Source organism: Podarcis tiliguerta (assembly GCF_965153285.1).
Source record: "Podarcis tiliguerta genome assembly, chromosome: 4".
NCBI lineage: Eukaryota > Metazoa > Chordata > Lepidosauria > Squamata > Lacertidae > Podarcis > Podarcis tiliguerta.
The window spans coordinates 9490096-9512069 of record NC_139537.1 but is presented as its reverse complement, the minus strand read 5'-3'; the positions used below and the strand labels follow the sequence as shown (position 1 = coordinate 9512069).

Sequence of the window (21974 nt, the reverse complement as noted above, 5' to 3'; positions counted from 1 at the left end):
TTAGGTGGCTTTTTTATTATTATTAAAAGGAGGATCTGTCACATTTTAATTGAGGTGGATAGGCTTCTCAGTGGCTATTGCCATCCAAGGCTCTGATGGCGGTGCCCAGTTTGCATTGACACATTACAGGGACTTTTGGGTGGTGGCTCCCCATTTGTGCCTCTGATGTGGTGTGTGTGTCTCCCTCGTTGTTGACATCCAGAAGAAATTGAAAAGCATTCCTGTTCCCCAGGCACTTGGTGGCTGATTGATACTGGCCATGAAATTAAGAACTGCAAAGCTGTTATATGTATTTAGATTTTTCTAAATGTATTGAGTTGTGTTGGATAGTTTAATGTTTTAAACAGTTTTTATTTTACTTTTAATTTAAATTGTACTGTTTTGACCTTTCAATGTTTGCTGCCTTGTTTTCCTTTTGGAAGAAGGGGGGGAGTTGAGTCTGGTCCACCAATATTAGGCATGAGAGCAAAGTGGAACCTCATTACTGCCTTTCTGCCTTGCTTGTGGGTTTTCTGTGGGGTCTGGTTGCTCTCACTGTAAGAAGCAAGGTGCTGAACTAGGTGGTCTTTTGGTCTGATCCAGCTACTCATTACAGTGGTGCCTGGCAAGACGAAATTAATTCGTTCTGCGAGTTTTCTCGTAGAGCGAGTTTTTTCGTCTTGCGAAGCACCACGGCAGGGAGGGGTGGGGAGAAGCAGGGCAACTGCCGCAGCCGGTCCTTGGACTCACCCGCGCCTTGTGGACACCACGCGACGCGGCTGCTGGAGGGCGACGGGGCTCAGGAGCGCGACTCCGGCTGCAGCGCTGGCTGCTGGCGGCAACGGCTCCTGAGGGGAGCACGCGAGGGCGGTGGGCAGCGGCGCGAGGCAGCCGGAAGGTCGGCCGGAAGGTGGGAGGGAGCCGGAGGAGCGGGGAAGAGAGTGTGCGACCGTCGCCATGAAAGGAGAGGCAGGGCTGTTTCGTCTAGCAAAGCAAGCCCTTTGGAAAATCCGTCTTGCGAAGCACCTCAAAAAATGAAAAACCCTTTCGTCTAGCGGGTTTTTCGTCTTCCGAGGCATTCGTCTTGCGGGGTACCACTGTAGAGATTTTTAAGCAAAAGATGGAGAGGGGTAAAGACCTGTTATTTCATTGGGTCTCTTCCCTTTGAAATTGTCTGCCGCTGTTTGAGAACTCCTGTAGTGCTGCTTTTCTGTCTGTTGTTTACTCCGTCTTAATTGCTGAATGTCGCGGTTAGTTAATTGTTGTTTTAACTGATTACTATTTTTAATGGCTGTTGGGACTGCTTTGGGAATCATCCTGGTTGTAGAAGCTGTATGCAAATATTATAAATAAATATAAACACAAAATAAATTAGGTCTGGCAGTGGCGGCGTTTTCCGTGGGCGTATTCTGCAACCTGTGACTAATGCAATAAATAGTGCATTTACTGGTGGATTAATATGGGGCTGTCTATGCATCATTCCGCTTTCGTTGCCCTTTGATGCTACCCCAGTGTTGCAGCAACTTCTGTCAGGAGGGGCAGTAACCTTGTTCTGTAGCACAGGGGGGGAAACAAGACAAAAGTAGTAATGAATCGAAACAATTGTGGCATGAAAAGACACAGGGTTTCTGCCGGAAGTTACAGGCCATGCCCTGATTTGGAAACAAAGCAGTGTGTCCACCAGGAAACACTTGCAGGCCCCAAACCAGTATTGAAAGCAGTGTCGTCTATAATCACCTGATACCATTATGAGCACAAATAATCAGGGATGCACGCTTTTAGGGGGGGGTCCCTAACACAAATGGGACTACTGCAATGCGTGGGGCTACCTTTGAAGGTGACCCGGAAACTACAACTAATCCAGAATGTGGCAGCTAGACTGGTGACTGGGGGGCGGCCGCCGAGACCACATAACACCATCTTGAAAGACCTACATTGGCTCCCAGTACGTTTCCGAGCACAATTCAAAGTGTTGGTGCTGCCTTTAAAGCCCTAAACGGCCTCGGTCCAGTATACCTGAAGGAGCGTCTCCACCTCCATCGTTCTGCCCGGACACTGAGGTCCAGCACCGAGGGCCTTCTGGCGGTTCCCTCACTGCGAGATGTGAGGCTACAGGGAACCAGGCAGAGGGCCTTCTCGGTAGTGGCGCCCGCCCTGTGGAACGCCCTCCCATCAGATGTCAAAGCGATAAACAACTACCTGACATTCAGAAGACATCTGAAGGCAGCCCTGTTCAGGAAAGTTTTTAATGTGTGACATTTTAGTGTATTTTTCATCTTTGTTGGAAGCCGCCCAGAGTGGCTGGGGAAACCCAGCCAGATGGGCGGGGTACAAATAATAAATTATTATTATTATTATTATTATTATTAGGCTGCACAACTCTAAACCCATCCTCTCCTACTTAAAAACCATTTAGCGGTACCTCTGGTTGCAAATGGGATCCGTTCCGGAGCCCCGTTCGCAACCTGAAAGGGGCGCGATTCCTCACTTCTGCGCACGCACGTGACGTCATTTTGCACATCTGCGCATGCGCAAGTGGCGAAACCCGGAAGTAACCATTTCCTGTACTTCCGGGTTGCCACGGGACGCAACCTGAAAAAAACGTATTATGAAGCAAACATAACAAGAGGTGTGACTGTATTTAATACTTTGCCTACAGGGCGGTTGGTCACATTGCAAAACACAGTGCCAGTCAGGTCCAGATGCCTGCCACCTTAATTCTCTTTCCAATTGCGGCACAAGTTGTGATTATCTGCAGTCGCTGAATATTGCATTTACTGGTGACAGGAGACTTCTAAGTGTGTGCCCTAGTTGGATGAGGTAGGAAAGGAATGGTGTGTGTGTGTGTGTGTGTGAGAGAGAGAGAGAGAGAAGTCATTTTAAATGTTGAGTAAAGGTAAAGGGGACCCCTGACCATTAGGTCCAGTTGTGGCCGAATCTCATCTCGCTTTACTGTCCGAGGAGCTGGCGTACAGCTTCCGGGTCATGTGGCCAGCATGACTAAGCCGCTTCTAGCGAACCAGAGCAGGGCACAGAAACGCCATTTACCTTCCCGCCGGAGCGATACCTATTTATCTACCGTATTTTTCGTCCCATAGGACGCTCCGTCCCATAGGACGCACCTAGTTTTTTGGGGGGGAAATAAAGGAAAAAATGTTTTCCTTTATTCCCCCCCCCAAACCAGGTCGGGGAACAGCGGGATGACGGCGCTACGCTTCCCCGCTGTCCCCCGAGCTTGTGGGGCTGGCCGATGTCTGCCCGAAGCGCGGAGCACTCCATGCAGCAGGCTTCTATCCGCAGATGTCTGTGGATGTCTCCCCGGCGCGCAGGGCGCTCTGCTTCAGGGCTCCCCAGGCTAGCTGATAGCACTGACCCCTCTCGCTCTCCAAGCTTCAACGAAAGCCTGTAATCGCCCCATAGGACGCACACAGATTTCCCCTTCATTTTTTAGGGGAAAGAGTGCGTCCTATAGGGCGAAAAATACGGTACTTGCAATTTGACATGCTTTTGAACTGCTAGGTTGGCAGGAGCAGGGACTGAGCAACGGGAGCTCACCCCGTCGCGGGGATTCGAACTGCCGACCTACTGATTGGCAAGTCCTAGTCTCTGTGGTTTAACCCACAGCGCGACCTGCGTCCCATAAATTCACTAAACGCTGAGTAGGATACATTTATTTTTTAGTCTTGAGAACATAAGAGATCTGTTGTTCCGAATCTTCCATCATTCAGTTTCATTGCGTTTCCCCAAATTCTCAGAGGGGGTGGGGAAAAACTTTGCTGTATCCCCTTTCTCCAAAGGGTGCTTAGTTTTGTATTGTCTGGCGTGTGTGTAATCGGTAGTTCTTGCCAATAGATTACGAGTGAGCCCAACCCATATTGAGCGTAAGTCAAGAAAATCCTGTTGGGACCTCATCATGGAGAACAAAGCTTCCTAACAGCATGAGCCAGAGTTTGTCTCCCCAGCCCAGAAACATGGCCCAAAATTGCACCTATACGTTATTAAAATCAGCACAGGGGACATTGGTGTCCGGGGCCTGTGCCCTTGAGCTTTACCTACAAAGGCTAGCAAAAGATGCTGTCTGCGGTGTTTTCAAGTTATGCGTGGAGGGGCACGACATAGGAAGGCCTGCAGCTTTAGCTGGGACAGCTGTGCGTTGAAGGGCTGGGTGGATCTCCTCTGTGCTCCCTCGGCAACCTATGATTAAAGGCCGGCGCTGTTTCTTGTGCTTTTTAACATTCTAGCTCCAGTCCCTGCTGTCTGTCTCTGACAGCTGGGCCAATATGCACTCGACAGATTCATGCGCTGCTTTGGCAGGGAGACGCATGATCTGAGAAACAGCCCTCGGAGCGAGCGTCACTCAGCCAGCTCCATCCTACATACAAAACAGATGTTTTCCGGGGAAAGGGAGATAGAATTGAGCGCCGCAGAATGTTCGGAGACTTGTGAAATTGGTCCTGCGTTAGCTGGGAAGGAGATGGAGAAGGCTTTCAGTCGTCCCGCACCAACAGAAGCAACACCGAGGTGTTGCGTAGAGCAGGGCTGGGGGACACTTTCAGACCAAGGGCCACATCCCATTGTAGACAGCTTTGCGGGGGCCGCATAGCAGTGAAGCTGAAGTGGGCAGACACCTCAGCTTCAATGCATAGATGCTGAATTGGAAGTGTGGGGACCTTAGTAATGGCTTGGTTGGTAGTGGAAGGAGGTGGTGCAGCCCTGAGGTGGGAGAAACAAGCTGTACAACACACACACACACACACAGAGAGAGAGAGAGAGAGAGAGAGAGAGAGAGAGCAGGGAACCAGGCAAAGGGCCTTCTCGGTAGTGGCACCCACCCTGCGGAACGCCCTCCCACCAGATGTCAAAGAAAACAACATCTACCAGACTTTTAGAGGACATCTGAAGGCAGCCCCGTTTAGGCAAGCTTTTAATGTTTGGTGCATTACTGTATTTTAATATTCTGTTGAAAGCCACCCAGAGTGTCTGGGGAAGCCCAGCCAGATGGGTGGGGTATAAATAAATTATTATTATTATTATTATTATTATTATTATTATTATTATTATTACACTGGTACCTCGGGTTACATACACTTCAGGTTACAGACTCCGCTAACCCAGAAATATTACCTCGGGTTAAGAACTTTGCTTCAGGATGAGAACAGAAATCATGGCGCGGCGACGCAGTGACAGCAGGAGGCCCCATTAGCTAAAGTGGTGCTTCAGGTTAAGAACAGTTTCAGGTTAAGAACGGCCCTCCGGAACAAATTAAGTACTTAACCAGAGGTACCACTGTATTATAGATTAGTATTCAGATTATTGGGACTAGCTGATCGGCATACTGTAAAGAAAAGTTTCAGTGCCAGATTGCCAAATAGGCAGAGTAGTCTATGGGCCCTTTTAGGGGCCCCGTGACAACAGATCAAAATAATATTGATTTGATCTTGTAAGACAACTACAGTCAAGCTACCTTAGTTCAATGTTATCCCACCAGAGTGCACACACGAGAAACCTCCGGATACTGAGCCTTTCGTGAGTTAGTGTGCCGCAAGTTCGAAAACGTATTAGGAGAACATATGCGAGGGTGGTCCCCTGAGATTTTGACAGCCTAAGGGGTCACCACAGGGTTTAATATGGCAGTGGATGGCTTAGCGGTTAGCACTAAGTTTGAATTTGGGGAGACCCGATTCCACAGCCCTGTTGAGACGTCTGCCATGACTGCAATCCTATGGATAGTTTCCTGGGAGTAAGCCCCATTCAGCTACCTCTGACAAATGTAGGGCACGCTGAGTTTTAAACGCAGCAATACAATCTTCAGCCTGCTGAAATGCTTTTAAAAACGGGTTCCATTTACATGCGTTCAAGATGCGAATCAGTGTGAGTCTGGAAGTGACTTGGAAACGTCTTAAAAGATGTCACTAACAGGGTGTTTGCGGGCTTTTCCAGTTAACACACGATTTCACAGAAGTGTGTGATGACCAGGAACGTAACCCCTGCGCAAATTGCGGCTTTTCTGTATAAATGTAAACCTTGCAAAGAATCTGCTGGTGTTGAGAAAGGCTTTCCATTTAGACTTTGCATTTTCAACCCCTAAAAGCCCTCCATAACGATGTTACAGGTCACACGACTCACAGTATAGCTATATTTATTAATTCAGACTATATACTTTAGTGCATTGTGCCCTGAGCAAGTTGGAAGAGGTTTTGAGATACAATTGTGCTAAATAAATGTTTCCTCCGATCAGGCATTGGCAAACGGTCTTGCTCAGCCCTTTCGTCGCCCTGGACCAGAGTTTACTGACAGCGCCCATAAATCACAGCTCTGCATTCATTGCCCATTCAAGGTTGCTTCCAGCTAGTTCAAGGCCCATCCAAGAGATTTTTCTGCATGAGGCAGCAAATCTGTCACAGACAGACACTCTTGTTCTCTTTATTTCTCTCTCATTAACTCGTCCTGTGTGGGCCCTTTTCATTTTGTTTATCCTTTTTGCAGCACAGTGATACCTCGGTTTTTTAAAAATCTCCATTGACGAACATTTCAGTTTTCGAATGCCGTAAACCCGGAAGTAAATGCTTCGGTTTTCGAACGCACCTCAGAAGTCAAACATGAAACATATTGAGTTTTCCGTTTTGAGGCTTCCATACTGAGTTTTGGGTTTTCGAACGTTTCAGAACTCGAACGGTGTTCCGGAACGGATTACGTTTGACAACCGAGGTTCCACTGTAGAATCTTTTGGTGGATTGGGCCCCATGGCTTTGATATCTCTGGCAACCTGCTTATTGAGCATCCATCCCAGATTTCTTTGCACAAAGTTTGGGAGTAGTTTGCAGGACATTGGCTGCTTATTCATCCCAATTGGTCTGCTAGGAAGTCGCCCAGAGAGGCTGGGATAACCCAGTCAGATGGGCAGAGTGTAAGAATATTATTATTATTATTATTATTATTATTATTATTATTATTAAGAGAAGTATTGAGCCAAAATCTAGAATTAGTTGACCCTGCCTGGCAAGGCTTTCCTGAGTTGGGAACTTTTACCGTAGTCAGCTGTATTAAACATGACAGGCTTGTTGTTGCATACATAAACAAATTATTTTGTACTTTTGGTAAGTCCACTCCTATGATACCTAATAAGAAAGCTTCTGGTTTTTTAACAAAGGTTATTTTAAACATTTTCTTCATTTCATTGTAAATCATTTCCCAATTTCTTACTAATTTTACAATCCCACCACATATGGAAAAATGTCCCTTCTGTTGCTTTACATTTACAACATTTGCTTTCCCTAGTTTTATACATTTCCCTAGTTTTATACATTTTTGCTCATTTTCTAACAAATCCTTGTATCTTATCCAAACATTAAACAATGCTTTTCTAACAATATGATTTTTATATGCTTTATGTACTTTTACCTTGTCATACCACAAATATGCATGCCATCCAAATACATTATTAAAACCTTCTAAATCCAACACTTCAGTATTTTCAAGAAGCAGCCATTCTCTCAGCCAACAAAATGCAGCTGATTCATAATAAAGTTTAAGGTCTGGCAGGGCAAATCCACCTCTGGTTTCACCTCAGATCATATAAATCTTTCGCCTTTTACATTTTTGCTCATTTTGCTGGAGTTAGATACCATCTATACATCATTTTCATATAGTTTTCTTTGATCGCCACACATGCTGTAAATTTTATATCATTTTTCCCATTCCGCCATTTGAATGTTATGTCCCACATCTTGTGCCCATTGAATCATGACTGATTCAACCTCTTCATCCTGCATATATACAGAAGCAATGTACACAGGTTAATACATTAGCAGGGCTTTAAGAATACTTGTAATTTTATTGTGAATGGACTGCAGGTGATTTAAACATGTTATAAACTTAACAATGGACATGCAGTATCTTGATGAATAATGGAACCAAGGAAGGGATTAGAGGGAAGTCAATTTGTTTTGTTTTGTTTCTGTATTGTTATTTTTATTTTTGTTACAGTGGTACCTAGGGTTACATACACTTCAGGGTACAGACTCCGCTAACCCAGAAATAGTACCTTGGGTTAAGAACTGTGCTTCAGGATGAGAACAGAAATTGCATGGCGGCAGCAGGAGGCCCCATTAGCTAAAGTGGTGCTTCAGGTTAAGAACAGTTTCAGGTTAAGAACGGACCTCCAGAACAAATTAAGCACTTAACCCGAGGTACCACTGTATTCTGTATTCACCGTATTTTTCGCTCTATAACATGCACCAGACTATAAGACGCACCTAGTTTTTGGAGGAGGAAAACAAGAAAAAAAATATTCTGAATCTCAGAAGCCAGAACAGCAAGAGGGATCGCTGCACAGCGAAAGCAGCAATCCCTCTTGCTGTTCTGGCTTCTGGGATAGCTGCGCAGACTGCATTCACTCCATAAGACACACACACATTTCCCCTTACTTTTTAGGAGGGAAAAAGTGAGTCTTATAGAGCAAAAAATACGGTATTTTTTATTTTTGGAAAATTAATAAAATACTATTTTTTTAAAAAAAATTATAGGCTCAGCCATGGTAGCCATGAGATGCTTAATTCCAGGAATTCAGACTGTTCCCAACCTCTTCTCTCTTTCCTAGGCATGGAAGAAGCGATGGTTTATCCTTCGCAGTGGGCGAATGAGCGGAGACCCCGACGTGCTGGAGTACTACAAGAACGACCACTCCAAGAAGCCCCTGCGAGTGATCAACCTCAACTTCTGCGAGCAGGTGGACGCCGGCTTGACCTTCAACAAGAAGGAGCTTCAAGACAGCTACGTCTTCGATATCAAGACGAGCGAGAGGACTTTCTACCTGGTGGCGGAAACAGAGGAGGATATGAACAAGTGGGTCCGTTGCATTTGCCAGATCTGTGGATTCAACCAGTCCGAGGAGAACCCAGGTATGCGCGAAATTTCACGGCACAGACGTGGCATCTAAATTCATACGTCAGTACCATTTAGAATAAAAAGTCCTTAAAACAGCAGGCAGTAAGCTCTTGTGAAAAAGGTTGATTCTTACATGTAGAAGTGAAAAACCTGACATGTATTTTAATAATAATAATAATAATAATAATAATAAATTTTATTTATATCCCGCCCTCCCCAGCCGAAGCCGGGCTCAGGGCGGCTAGCAACAATAATACAGTACAAAAGTACAACACAACACAACACTCTAAAATCATTCATTATAAAATTAATTAATTGTTAATTGTTAATTTTCTAGAGTGAGAGCAGGTAAGTTGACAAGTACATTTGTGTGGTCTAAAGCAACCATTGTTTTCAAGCTGTCCGCAGGGAACAAAAATGACTGGAGATCGTGGTGAACCACGTCATGAATTTGGGGGTTGTTGGTGAACCACATCTTGAATTTTGGGGTTCTTGGTGAACCACATCTTGAATTTTGGGGTTCTTGGTGAACCACATCTTGAATTTTCGGGGTCTTGGTGAACCACATCTTGAATTTGGGGGTTCTTGGTGAACCACATCTTGAATTTTCGGGGTCTTGGTGAACCACATCTTGAATTTGGGGGTTCTTGGTGAACCACATCTTGAATTTTCGGGGTCTTGGTGAACCACATCCTGAATTTTGAGGCTCTTGATGAACCACGTTCTGAAGCTGGGTCCTCTTCTTGAACCGCGCCATGAATTTTGAGGGTCTCTAGCCTGTTCAATAATCCATTCCTGGTCCTCCCTTCTTATAGGCATGTCCATCTTGCAGCAAAACAAAGCCATTCCCTTAGCACTTGCTTCCACAGCCTTTCATTTCATGGTTTAAAAAATCTGCAATAGTGTCCTTTTAATCTGTATATAATAATGTTCACTCTTGCCCTTGCCGTTTCTACATTTACTGGACCGCCTCTCCTGATATGTCCCATAGAGGACCCTAAGGTCCATGAACAATAATAGCTTAAAGGTCCCGGGCCCTAAGGAAGCCAGACTATCCTCCACCAGGGCCTTCTCAGTGGTGGCTCTGACCTGGTGGAATGCTCTGTCCCACTAGACTAGGGTCCCTGCAGGACTTGATCTCCTTCCGCAGGGCCTGTAAGACAGAGCTATTCCACCTGGCCTTCAATTCGAATTAGCCTGATCCTCTGTTCCCTTTTCCCTTTCCTCTTCTATGAAGAAACCCTTTCTGGGGCCCCACATTTAAATTCTTATTCACACACCTCCTTGCTGGCCCTAGTAGGACCAACTTGGCCAGTTAGCCCTGGTGATCATTCAATGTCTACTGACTGGGGTCCCCCCCCCCCGCCCCCAAACAAAGTAACCCCTGAATTTTTGAATTTTATTGATATTGATGCTGCATTTTATGTTGTATTCTATGCTGTTTTATGCTGCTTTTAAGTCGCATTTTAATCAATGTTTTATATTTGCTGTTAGCCACCCTGAGCCTGGTTTTTAAACCAGGAAGGGCGGGGTATAAAGAAAAATGTATTATTATTGCATTAGAATACTGCATACTCCAGGTGGGTCTGCTTTGAAGGCGATTTGAAAAGTACAGTGAGTCCAAAATGCGGTTGTTAACTGGAGCCTCCAGTCTGGAGCACATAACTCTGCCAATGTTTGATCTTTGCTGGTTTCCAGCTTGTTTCAGGAAGCAGTGGTGGTTTTGACCTTAAATGGCCTGTGACGGAGATAGCTTAAGAACTGCCTCCTGTGATACTGAAAGCATCTGAAAGATTTGAGATGTGCATCAAAGGCTGCATTTGGTGCTGCTAGTGGAGGTGTGTTACATTTGACAGGGCCTTATCAGCTGTGGTACCGACGTAGCAGAACACCTTCCGAAAGGAGGTCTGCTTGGGTCCACACTGCCTTCGTGGTGTAGTGGTTAAGAGCGGTGGACTTGTAATCTGGTGAACCAGGTTTGCTTCCCCGCTCCTCCACATGCAGCTGCTGGGTGACCTTGGGCTAGTTACACTTCTCTGAAGTCTCTCAGCCCCACTCACCTCACAGAGTGTTTGTTGTGGGGGAGGAAGGGAAAGGAGATTGTTAGCTATTTTGAGACTCCTTAAGGGGAGTGAAAGGCAGGATATCAAGTCCAAACTCCTCCTCCTCCTCCTCCTCTTCTTCTTCTTCTTCTTTGCAGCTCTTCCAAAGAGCCTTCAGGCCAAAGCCTTATCTGCAATCTTGATTAGAACTGTGTTTCGATATTGCAGAATTTATAGTATTTTATGGTATTGCTGCTTAAGTATTGCCTTAACCGTTTTAGAATTCGTATTGTGACAGCTTAATAATAATAATAATAATAATCTATCTATCATCTATCTATCTATCTATCTATCTATCTATCTATCTCCCCAGCCACTCTGGGCGGCTTCCAACCAAATATCAAAAACAACACAGCATCAGACGTTAAAAACTTCCCTAAACAGGTGTCTTTTAAAAGTAAAATAGTTGTTTATTGCCTTGACATCTGCTGGGAGGGTGTTCCGCAGGTCAGGCACCACTACCGAGAAGGCCCTCTGCCTGGTTCCCTGTAACCTCACTTCTCTCAGCGAGGGAACCACCAGAAGGCCCTCGGAGCTGGACCTCAGTGTCCAGGCAGAACGATGGGTGTGGAGATGCTCCTTCAGGTATACAGGACGCACACAAAAGCTCATACCAAGAACAAACTTAGTTGGTCTCTAAGGGTGCTACTGGACAATTTGTTTGATCTTCTTGCAGTCCATGGGACCCTAAAGAATCTCCTCCAGCACCATAATTCAAAAGCATCAATTCTTCGGCGATCAGCCTTCTCTATGGTGCACCTCTCACTTCCATACATCAGTACTGGGAAAACCATAGCTTTAACTATACGGACCTTTGTCGGCAAAGTGATGTCTCTGCTTTTTAAGATGCTGTCTAGGTTTGTCATTGTTTTTCTCGCAAGAAGCAGGCGTCTTTTAATTTCGTGACTGTAAGAACATTAGAAGTTTGCTATACCTCTTCCAAATTAAAACAGGACAGCGGTCATTGGGTGGTGCTCAATCTTCCATGCCGAGAAGAACCCTGACACATCTCCTCAAACTTTGAAGGGTGTTTACATTCCAAAGGCTATAGAGAGAGAGATTCCAAACTTTTTAAAAAACATATATCCCTGGTTGTTCACGCCCTTGGCTCTCTAACTGCCTATCCGTTGGGTGTTTACAGATATCAAGATGACTAAACTCCTTCTTGTCCAACTAAATTAAAAATACCTTCAGAACCTCCTTTTCCTCCTTATAACTCGGTAAAGTAGCATCTTCACTAATGGTGCCATGCCAGTGTTAAGAAGAGTTTGGATTTGATATCCCGCTTTATCACTACCCGAAGGAGTCTCAAAGCAGCTAACATTCTCCTTTCCCTTCCTCCCCCACAACAAACACTCTGTGAGGTGAGTGGGGCTGAGAGACTTCAAAGAAGTGTGACTGGCCCAAGGTCACCCAGCAGCTGCATGTGGGGGAGCGGGGAGGCGAACCCGGTTCCCCAGATTACGAGTCTACTGCTCTTAACCACTACACCACACTGGCTCTCATATCCAGTTTCCATATTCTGGGTTCTTGGTAGAGGGACCACCAGATGGCACCTCGCTAAGGAATGCAAGTTGTTTGGCTTTTTGGAGATGTCCCTTTGCAGGACTTTGGTCTCAACATTTATCAGTCAGACGTCCGGGCTGCAGTTTGTGTTCCCGTTAGCAAAACAAGCCCCGGTTCTGCAGAATCAATGCAGAACTTCCATGTGTAATCGAAGTCTGGCTATTGTCATCAGTGGCACCGTGGAAAACAAGCTAGGAGCAGACTCGTCCCGGAGGGAGGAGGGGAATTGTTTGAAGTGGAAAAGCTCCAAGCGTCGACCAAGTGACCTCAGCGGCAGGCGAGAGGAGGGCCTTGCAAGAAGAACTCGCACTTGGTTAGCGCCCCAGGAAAGGAAGCAAATTCACCTGCCAAGACTGATCTCTTCTGATCTAGCCTAACGAAAAGCCACGGCGTTCGGCAGCCGCAAACTCGGCAGACGTGTCTGGATGCATTAGGGAAGAGAGGCGTCTTGAGGTGGGAATCAATTGCTCCCAAGCTGTTTTATGTTCACAGGAGGAAGGAAGACCTGAGCCTACAGAGGACATATGGCCGTTTATAGATATTCCTGTTGCATTCTGGGTGTAGATCGTGGGATGTGAAACACAAGAGCAGTCAAGTACAACATTCCTAGAGTTTACACATGTTTGTCCAGCCAGCAGGAAAACTTCCTGTTTCCTTCTGGGCTGGGGCAGACTTCCTCTGCATGTGACTAGAGGTGGGCGTGGCCTCACCTGTGCAGGTAACGACAAAAGCACAGGGCAGGGCAGCCATCTCTCTCTCTCTCTTTCACTACATGCATCGAAGAAGCAACATCCGCTTAGCCAAAGATGCTCTCTTGACTTCCAGCCAAGAGAGGACAAAGGGACTGTCTCCTTATGAGATAGTTTCCAGGTGTATGTTACTTTTCTAAGCTAAGCCTGCCTTCTGGGATCCGATTGTGAACATAATGTGAGTAAACTCTTTTTATACTTCTATAGAAGACTGTGTCGTGTCTTATCTTTTATGAGGGAATAAGGGGGAAATAACAGAACAGTGATTAGAGAGGCTTTAGTGAGCCTGAGCAAAGTGAGCATCCGCTGAGTTTAAAAAGGGGAATGTTACTCTGCTAAATTTTGAACTTGTTTACACAAGTTGGAAAGGCTATAATCAAACAATATATCCTCTCCTGCATCCCTGAACATTCCCACATAGATGCCTTCTAAATCCTCGTTTGGCTGAACCTTTTCACCAAGAGTGATGATCTTCTAGCTTCTCTCCTGCCCTGACTGCCTCCTCGATTCACCAATCTTTTCCCCAGCCCAGCATTCTTCAAAGACAATAGTGGGGACCATATATAGCCCTCAAGCCCTCTCTACCTGGCCCTTGGGGTTCTCCCTAGGCCACACCCCTCACTCATCCTCCTTCACACCCCTTTTGCATGTTTTGGCTTAGCAAGGATGTGCCCCTGACAATGCCTCTTGATTGTCTGGACAGAGGGATGTTTTGGTTTGTGCGGAAACTAGCCTACTATACAGTCGTACCTTGGTTTTCGGACAGCTTAGTTCTCGAACGTTTTGTCTCCTGAACGCCGCAAGCCCGGAAGTAAGTGCTCTGGTTTGCGAACTATTTTTGGAAGTCGAACATCCGAGGGGCCTTTGTGGCTTCCGATTGGCTGCAGGAGCTGCGCTTTGGCTTTTGAACGTTTTGAAAGTCAAACGGACTTCCGGAACAGATTCCGTTTGACTTCCAATGTACGACTGTAATGTCAAAATTTACGTTCATTGCTCTGCCCACTTTTGAGGAGACCAGACAAATTAATGAGGACTAGTCTTAGTAGTATTAATGGCTATGTTGCATGCCACCAAGCAACAGATCATAGCTGTCAACGTTTCCCCTTTTTAAAGGGAAATTCCCTTATTCCGAATAGGATTCCTCACAAGAAAAGGGAAAGAGCTATGCAACAGATGCCGACAAGGGGCAGGCGTAGAAGAGTAGTCTTTGTGGCTGCTTCGCAAAGTCACTTAACACAAGCAGAGTCCAGAGAGAAAGAAATCCCAATAACACTTTGCTGTGGTAAACAGTGCAAAGCCATAGGCAAAATAAAGTTTTGCCTTTCTTAGTTCAGGCCTTGTACAGAGCAGGGAGACATTCAACCAAACACACAGAGGACAAGCTCCCTCGGAAGTGCATAGCCAATCAGAGCACTAGAGATCATGCTACTCTGACTGGATGCTAAGCAACACCTCCAGACATGCCCCTTGGTTGGCTGGTTTACTGATAACATAATTAACCCTCGAGTTGAAAATGTAATGATTCTTGCTGCTGCACATCCAACACTATCCGGCTTGTGGGCTTCCAGGAACTATCTGTATGGCCACTATAGGAAGCCATACATGGCTCCGAGTAGATCTTTGGTGTGATCCATCACGGCATTTCTGGACCATAAAGAAGGCTGATCGCCGAAGAATTGACGCTTTTGAATTATGGTGCTGGAGGGAACTCTTGAGAGTCCCATGGACTGCAAGAAGATCAAATGCATCCATTCTGAAGGAAATCAACCCTGAGTGCTCATTGGAAGGACAGATCCTGAAGCTGAGGCTCCAATACTTTGGCCACCTCATGAGAAGAGAAGACTCACTGGAAAAGACCCTGATGTTGGGAAAGATGGAGGGCACAAGGAGAAGGGGACAACAGAGGACGAGATGGTTAGACAGTGTTCTCGAAGCTACAAACATGAACCTGACCAAACTGCGGGAGGCAGTGGAAGACAGGAGTGCCTGGCGTGCTCTGGTCCAGGGGGTCACAAAGAGTTGGACACGACTGAACGACTAAACAACAACAACAACAATCACGGCATTTCTGGTTCTTGCTATCCACAAGCTTGGTACGTGCTTGAGCCACGTGGTCTCGTTCTTTGGGCTTGAGCATTCACGCCAAAGCACTGGCTATCCCTGCTGCAGAAATGTTAATCGCTTCTTAGGAATGGCGCTGTCTGTATTTTGCCTGCCCCAATGGGCAAGCGTCCAACTCTCATCTGGGAACCGAAGTTTCTCATCTGTTTTGCTAAAACATACTTTTGTGTGCTGTTAGCTCTCTGCCTCTCTCTCTCTCCTTCTGCCTCCCCCCTCTCACTTTCAGATCGGATGAGGAATCCAGCCCAACCCACTCTGAGCTATGCTTAAAATAAATACTGCTCAAGTGCAGGCTTCCCATAAAATGCATCTGTGTTTGGCTGCGATGAGACTAGATGGGCCCAATCCAGCAGCCAAACTCTTCTTCTGCCCTTAAGTGCATCGTTCAGATTTCTGAAGCAGGAACGCTCGTGGAACAAAAACACGGACTCAGGAATGTGATTGGTTTTCAGCAGCTGGGTGCTCCCAGAATGACAGGCCTTGAGCCCAACCTGAGTGCAACGCCCGTAGGCCCCAACTCTGTAGGGCTGAGGTGTCTTCACCCCCCCCCCAAGTCTGTTGAGATGAGGCTGAGATCCCCCCCCAAAAAAAAATCTGTGCTGGATTACCATACAGGCAGAGTAGGCACCGGCCGATGGGTCCTTTTCAGGGCCCTGCAAGATCAAAATAATATTGATTTGATCTTGAAAGAAAATTACAGCGGACGCTGGGGTTGCGAACGTGATCTGTGCGGGATGCACGTTCGCAACCCGCAGCGCACCAGTCTGCGTATGCGCGGGTTGCGATTCAGCGCTTCTGCGCATGCGCAAAGCGTGATTTCGTGCTTCTGCGCATGCGTGGCTGCCGAAACCCAGAAATAACGCGTTCCAGTACTTCAGGATTTCGGCGGGTGCGTAACCTGAAAAAACGCAACATGAAGCAGCTGTAACCCGAGATATGACTGTACAATCTGAGGAGATTTCACCCCTCCCATATCCAAGAATCTCCTGAGGAGTCTGCTGATTCTGCAGAGAGGAGGAGGCGTGTTCTGCTCTCTACTTATTCTGCTCCAGCACCACATCAAATGAGTCGGTCAGTGAGTCGGTCAGTCAGTGAGTGTGTGGGTCAGTCAGAGAGAGAGAGACTGAGTGTTAGAGATTGTGTGTTTAGATAAGGTTGCTGCTAAGAGCAGCTGCAGACACTCAGTGCGGTTTAGCATTCATTTAGGCTTAGGCTCATTTAGCTCTATATATAGTTGTATAATAGTTGTAGATAGAATAAAGAAGATATTCTACAGAGCTGCTCTCCGAGTTGTTTATATACTCTGCTAGACTCTGCTGTACTCTGCTGTGCGACGACTGTCTACTTGTGGAAGTGAATCCGGTGCTCACAACTCTAAGCTGTGAGTCCGCAGCACTTTGACCTGTTCCTGTGCAGAAGGTGGTCTCTGGAAGTGCTACCCAGCTCGCCTAGCCCAGTCGGGGCTGAAGTGGATGAGTCCAGTTAGTGGCACTGGCTCAAGGGTGATGCTGACACAATCAAGTATTAGGAGATAATTTGTGAGGGGGCCCCCGAGGTTTCAACTTCCTACGGGCTGCAACAGAGTTTAATCCGGCACTGCCCCCAATTTTGAGGGGCCAGGCCTCGCCACAGTGGCGGCAGGCACTGCAGTGCGCATGGCATGTGACATCACACGTGTGACATCATCCGCACACGACAGATAATCAGGGCTTCTCCCAAGGAATTCTGGGAACTATAGTTTGTTACGTGTGCTGAGAGTTTTTAGGAGACCCTCCAGTCCCCTCAGGGAGCTACAATTCCCAGTGTCCCTTGTGAAGAGGCATTGGTTGTTAAACCACTCTGGGAATTGTAGTTTTGCTAGGGGAGTAAGGGTGTCTCCAAACAACATTAAACACACAGGTGACAGTGGAAAATAACATGCAAAATGCATTGCGTGCGAAGAAGTAGCTTGCAATAAATAGTAGCAGGCAAAATTGCACACAAAGGTTTGTATATTAAGCGATAAAATGCCGATGGGTTTCACGAGGACTTAAGTGAAATTCAAAGTCATGCAGAAATACAGATGCCTGAAGAATGGTTAAATGAGGAACTGAAGGGACCAAGTGTCACGGAGTCATATAGCTCCATCGGTAGTGCATGAGACTCCCAATATCGAGGTCGTGTGTTCAAGCCCCACGTTGGGTGAAAATTCCTGAATTGCAGGGGGTTGGACTGGATGACCTTCGTGGACCCTTCCAACTTTATGACCCACCCCCTGCATGCTCTCAGGTGGTGTTTCCCAAATGCCTCACACTTGAGCATGAAAAATCAGGATTCATTTGCTTGCAAAGGAGCTCATTTCGAGGAACTGTTTGAAGTAATTCATTCCCCCCCCCCCTTTGATGCATTTCTGTGCATGGTCTGAAAAGCACAACCTTGGAAGTGTGTACAGTGTGTCTCCTTGGGTCGCACAGTTCCTGACCCCCTGCCCCCCGCCCCCAGTATGGGTTTTGCTTCCCTCCCTCCCCACAGAAGATCTTTGGAAAGGAGGAGGAAATAAAAGCAAGGGGAGAAGTGTGTCTGGGGAAGAGAATGGAGGGGAGAGGGATGTCTGAGTCACGGACTGTTCTGACACAGGGGCACAAAGGACTTAGTGTGAACACAGCAGCCTTTGGAAGCAAAGTTCATAGCGGTCCCATCAGAGAACTCTGTGTGCTCACAATGGTCCTCTGGTGGCAACAGAAGTTAACTTTTAACTCCTCGAGACTCCTGTCGATTTCTGGGAGGAAGTGAGCGGCGAGCAGGCAGAAAGCCCCAGATTAAATGCCTGGCATCTCTTATGTAGGGCTGGGATATTATTATTATTATTATTATTATTATTATTATTATTATTACAGTGGTACCTCAGGTTACATACGCTTCAGGTTACAGACTCCGCTAACCCAGAAATAGTACCTCGGGTTAAGAACTTTGCTTCAGGATGAGAACAGAAATGGTGCTCTGGCGGCGCGGTGGCAGCAGGAGGCCCCATTAGCTAAAGTGGTGCTTCAGGTTAAGAACAGTTTCAGGTTAAGAACCAACCTCTAGAACAAATTAAGTTTGGCTATGTGATCCTTGTAGTCCCTTACAATTCTACCATTCTAAGGATTTAAAGGGAAAGGACCCCTGGACGGTTAAGTCCAGTCAAAGGCAACTACGGGGTTGCGGCGCTCATCTCGCTTTTCAGGCAGAGGGAGCCGGCGTTTGTCCACAGACAGCTTTCTGGGTCGTGTGGCCAGCAGGACTAAACCGCTACTGGCACATGGAGGACCATGACGAGTGCCAGAGTGCACGGAAACGCTGTTTACCTTCCCGCTGCAGTGGTACCTATTTATCTACTTGCACTGGTTTGCTTTCGAACTGCTAGGTTGGCAGGAGCTGGGACAGAGTGATGGGAACTTACTCTGTTGCAGGGATTTGAACCACCGACCTTCAGATCGGCAAGCCCAAGAGTATCAGTGATTTAGACCACAGCGCCACCCGCATCCCTACCCTCTGTACTGCCTGTGCATCCTTTTACAGCCATACCTCGGGATGAATACGCTTCAGCTTAAATATTTTCAGGTAGCGCTCCACTGCGACCTGGAAGTAACGGGGCACGTTACTTCCGGGTTTCGCCGCATGCACAGGTGCTCAAAATGACATCATGCGTGGAAGCAGTGACACGCACAGTCGCATCTTACATTCACGTCACGATGCGAATGGGGCTCCGGAACGGATCCCGTTCGCATCCAGAAGTACCACTGTATATATATTTATCAATATTTGTTTGGAATTTTCAACATAAAATACAATGAAAGCCGAACTCATCCGAAGAATATAAGAAGGAAAGAAGCAAGAATAAGCAAAAGAAGAAAATAAAGTAGCAGAAGAGAAGATGAAAAAAAGAAGAAATAAACACGAGGTCCTCTGTCATAATTACGTTTTAACCCTTATTCCTCACACAGAAGAGTGAATCCTCCCAGCTCTCACCTGGGAGCCTCCCCCTCTTCTCCCAGCCCCCCATCCTTCATCTTCCTCCATCACCTTCCTGTGCCTGCCTTCATTAATCCAAGACAGGAAACTTCAAGAAGCAAATCAGTGTGATGCGGCAGCTAAAAAAGCCAATGCAATTCTGGGCTGCATCAATAGGAGTATAGCATCTAGATCAAGGGAAGTAATAGTGCCACTGTATTCTGCTCTGGTCAGACCTCACCTGGAGTACTGTGTCCAGTTCTGGGCACCACAGTTCAAGAAGGACACTGACAAACTGGAATGTGTCCACACGAGGGCAACCAAAATGGTCAAAGGCCTGGAAACGATGCCTTATGAGGAACGGCTAAGGGAGCTGGGCATGTTTAGCCTGGGGAAGAGGAGGTTAAGGGGTGATATGATAGCCATGTTCAAATATATAAAAGGATGTCACATAGAGGAGGGAGAAAGGTTGTTTTCTGCTGCTCCAGAGAAGCGGACACGGAGCAATGGATCCAAGCTACAAGGGAGAAGATTCCACCTAAACATTAGGAAGAACCTCCTGACAGTAAGAGCTGTTCGACAGGGGAATTTGCTGCCAAGGAGTGTGGTGGAGTCTCCTTCTTTGGAGGTCTTTAAGCAGAGGCTTGACAACCATATGTCAGGAGTGCTCTGATGGTGTTTCCTGCTTGGCAGGGGGTTGGACTCGATGGCCCTTGTGGTCTCTTCCAACTCTATGATTCTATGATTCTAAGATAGGAAGTAAACTCTCTCTCTCTCTCTTAATATGACAGATGGTTGTTGAAGAATTGCAAAAAGGCCTCCGGCAACACACTGAAGGCCTCTGAACTGCAACGGCATTTGCTTGCGGCAGCCGTTGGCTTAAGAGCGACACCTTAGCAGGGCCGGGGAAATGGCAGCAGCTGCAGGCAGACCCCCGAGTGCTTCCTCGCCATTGTGAGCAGCACACTCCCGCTTCCTTCCCTGCTGGCTTTGTGCGTTCGGCGCATTGTCTCTGGGGTGGTGGGGGAAGAGAGATCATGAGCAGATTAACAATGACTTGGGGGTGGCTGGCTCGCAAAGGCAGGTCGCCATGTGCGCTTTCTTGGCAGGGCTTGGGGTAGAGGAGGAGGGGAAGGGTGTCGAGCGCTCGGAGGAGCAGGAAGTCGGCAAACGCTTCGGCACACGGCTGGAACGAAGGGCGGGAGAGGGGTCCGATTCAGTTTGCGATTAAAAGCCACCCTGCGTCGTCTCCCTTTTCCCAAACAACATGAAAAGTGAAACACAGCGTCTTCGGAATCCGTGCCTCTGCGAATTTTGCCATGCTCTTCTTCTCCACCAAAGCAGTGCGTACAAAAACGCAGAAGTGTGCATAGCAATGCATAAATTAGAAGGGGGGAAAACAGCATACAGTGGTACCTCGGGTTAATTCGTTCTGGAGGTCTGTTCTTAACCTAAAACTGTTCTTAACCTGAAGCACCACTTTAGCTAATGGGGCCTCCTGCTGCTGCCACGCTGCTGCTGCAAGATTTCTGTTCTCATCCTGAAGCAAAGTTCTTAACCAGAGGTACTATTTCTGGGTTAGCGGAGTCTGTAAACAGAAGCGTCTGTAACCTGAAGCATCTGTAACCCGAGGTACCACTGTACAGAAATGCTTTTGTTAGGGAAAATGGACTTGCAAAGCTGTATACAGTGGTTCCTCAGGTTAAGAACTTAATTCGTTCTGGAGGTCTGTTCTTAACCTGAATCTCTTCTTAAGCTGAGGTACCACTTTAGCTAATGGGGCCTCCCGCTGCCACCGAGCCACCACTGCGTGATTTTTGTTCTCATCCTGAAGCAAAGTTCTTCACCCGAGGTACTATTTCTGGGTTAGCGAAGTCTGTAACCTGAAGCATCTGTAACCCGAGGTACCACTGTATTGGGTGGAACTGCATACAAACAAGTATATAAAGGGACCCCTGACCATTAGGTCCAGTCGTGGCTGACTCTGGGGAACATCTCGCTTTATTGGCCAAGGGAGCCGGCGTACAGCTTCCGGGTCATGTGGCCAGCATGACTAAGCTGCTTCTGGCAAACCAGAGCAGCTCACAGAAACACCGTTTACCTTCCCGCCAGAGCAGTACCTATTTATCCTCTTGCACTTTGACGTGCTTTCGAACTGCTTGGTGGGCAGGAGCAGGGACCGAGCAACGGGAGCTCACCCCGTCGCGGGGATTCGAACCGCCAACCTTCTGATCAGCAAGTCCTAGGCTCAGTGGTTTTACCCATATCGCCACCCACGTCCCAAACAAGTATGTATTCCTACCAAAACGGTGGAGAATTTTTCACAAGGACTTTCTAAGGGGGTAAATGATGTAGAGAAGCAAATTGAAGATTGGGAAAATGCGAAATTGAGAGGAGCTGATATTGGAAGATTTGCCGGTCCGTAGCTGAAATTAATTAAATGGGAACAGGGGAACAGACTGCCTTGGAAGGTGGTAGACTTGCCTTCTTGGGGGGTTTTAAGAGAATTGGATGGCTGTCTGGCCAGGTTTATTTAGTTGTGATTCCTGCATTTCAGGGGGTTGGACTAGAAAACCTTGGGGGTTCCTCTCAAGTTCTA

At 47.0% G+C, this 21974-nt stretch overlaps 1 protein-coding gene across 2 annotated transcripts in view; it reads left to right on the top strand.

Moving 5' to 3' along the window:
* The window catches only part of GAB2 (GRB2 associated binding protein 2), a 143797-nt gene that overhangs the window by 69679 nt on the left and 52144 nt on the right, over positions 1 to 21974 (top strand). For both annotated transcript variants that reach the window (XM_083436464.1, XM_083436465.1), the window contains exon 2: positions 8579 to 8879. In XM_083436464.1, coding sequence (XP_083292590.1) covers positions 8579 to 8879 — 301 coding nt within the window. The remainder of the gene's footprint in view (positions 1 to 8578; positions 8880 to 21974) is intronic.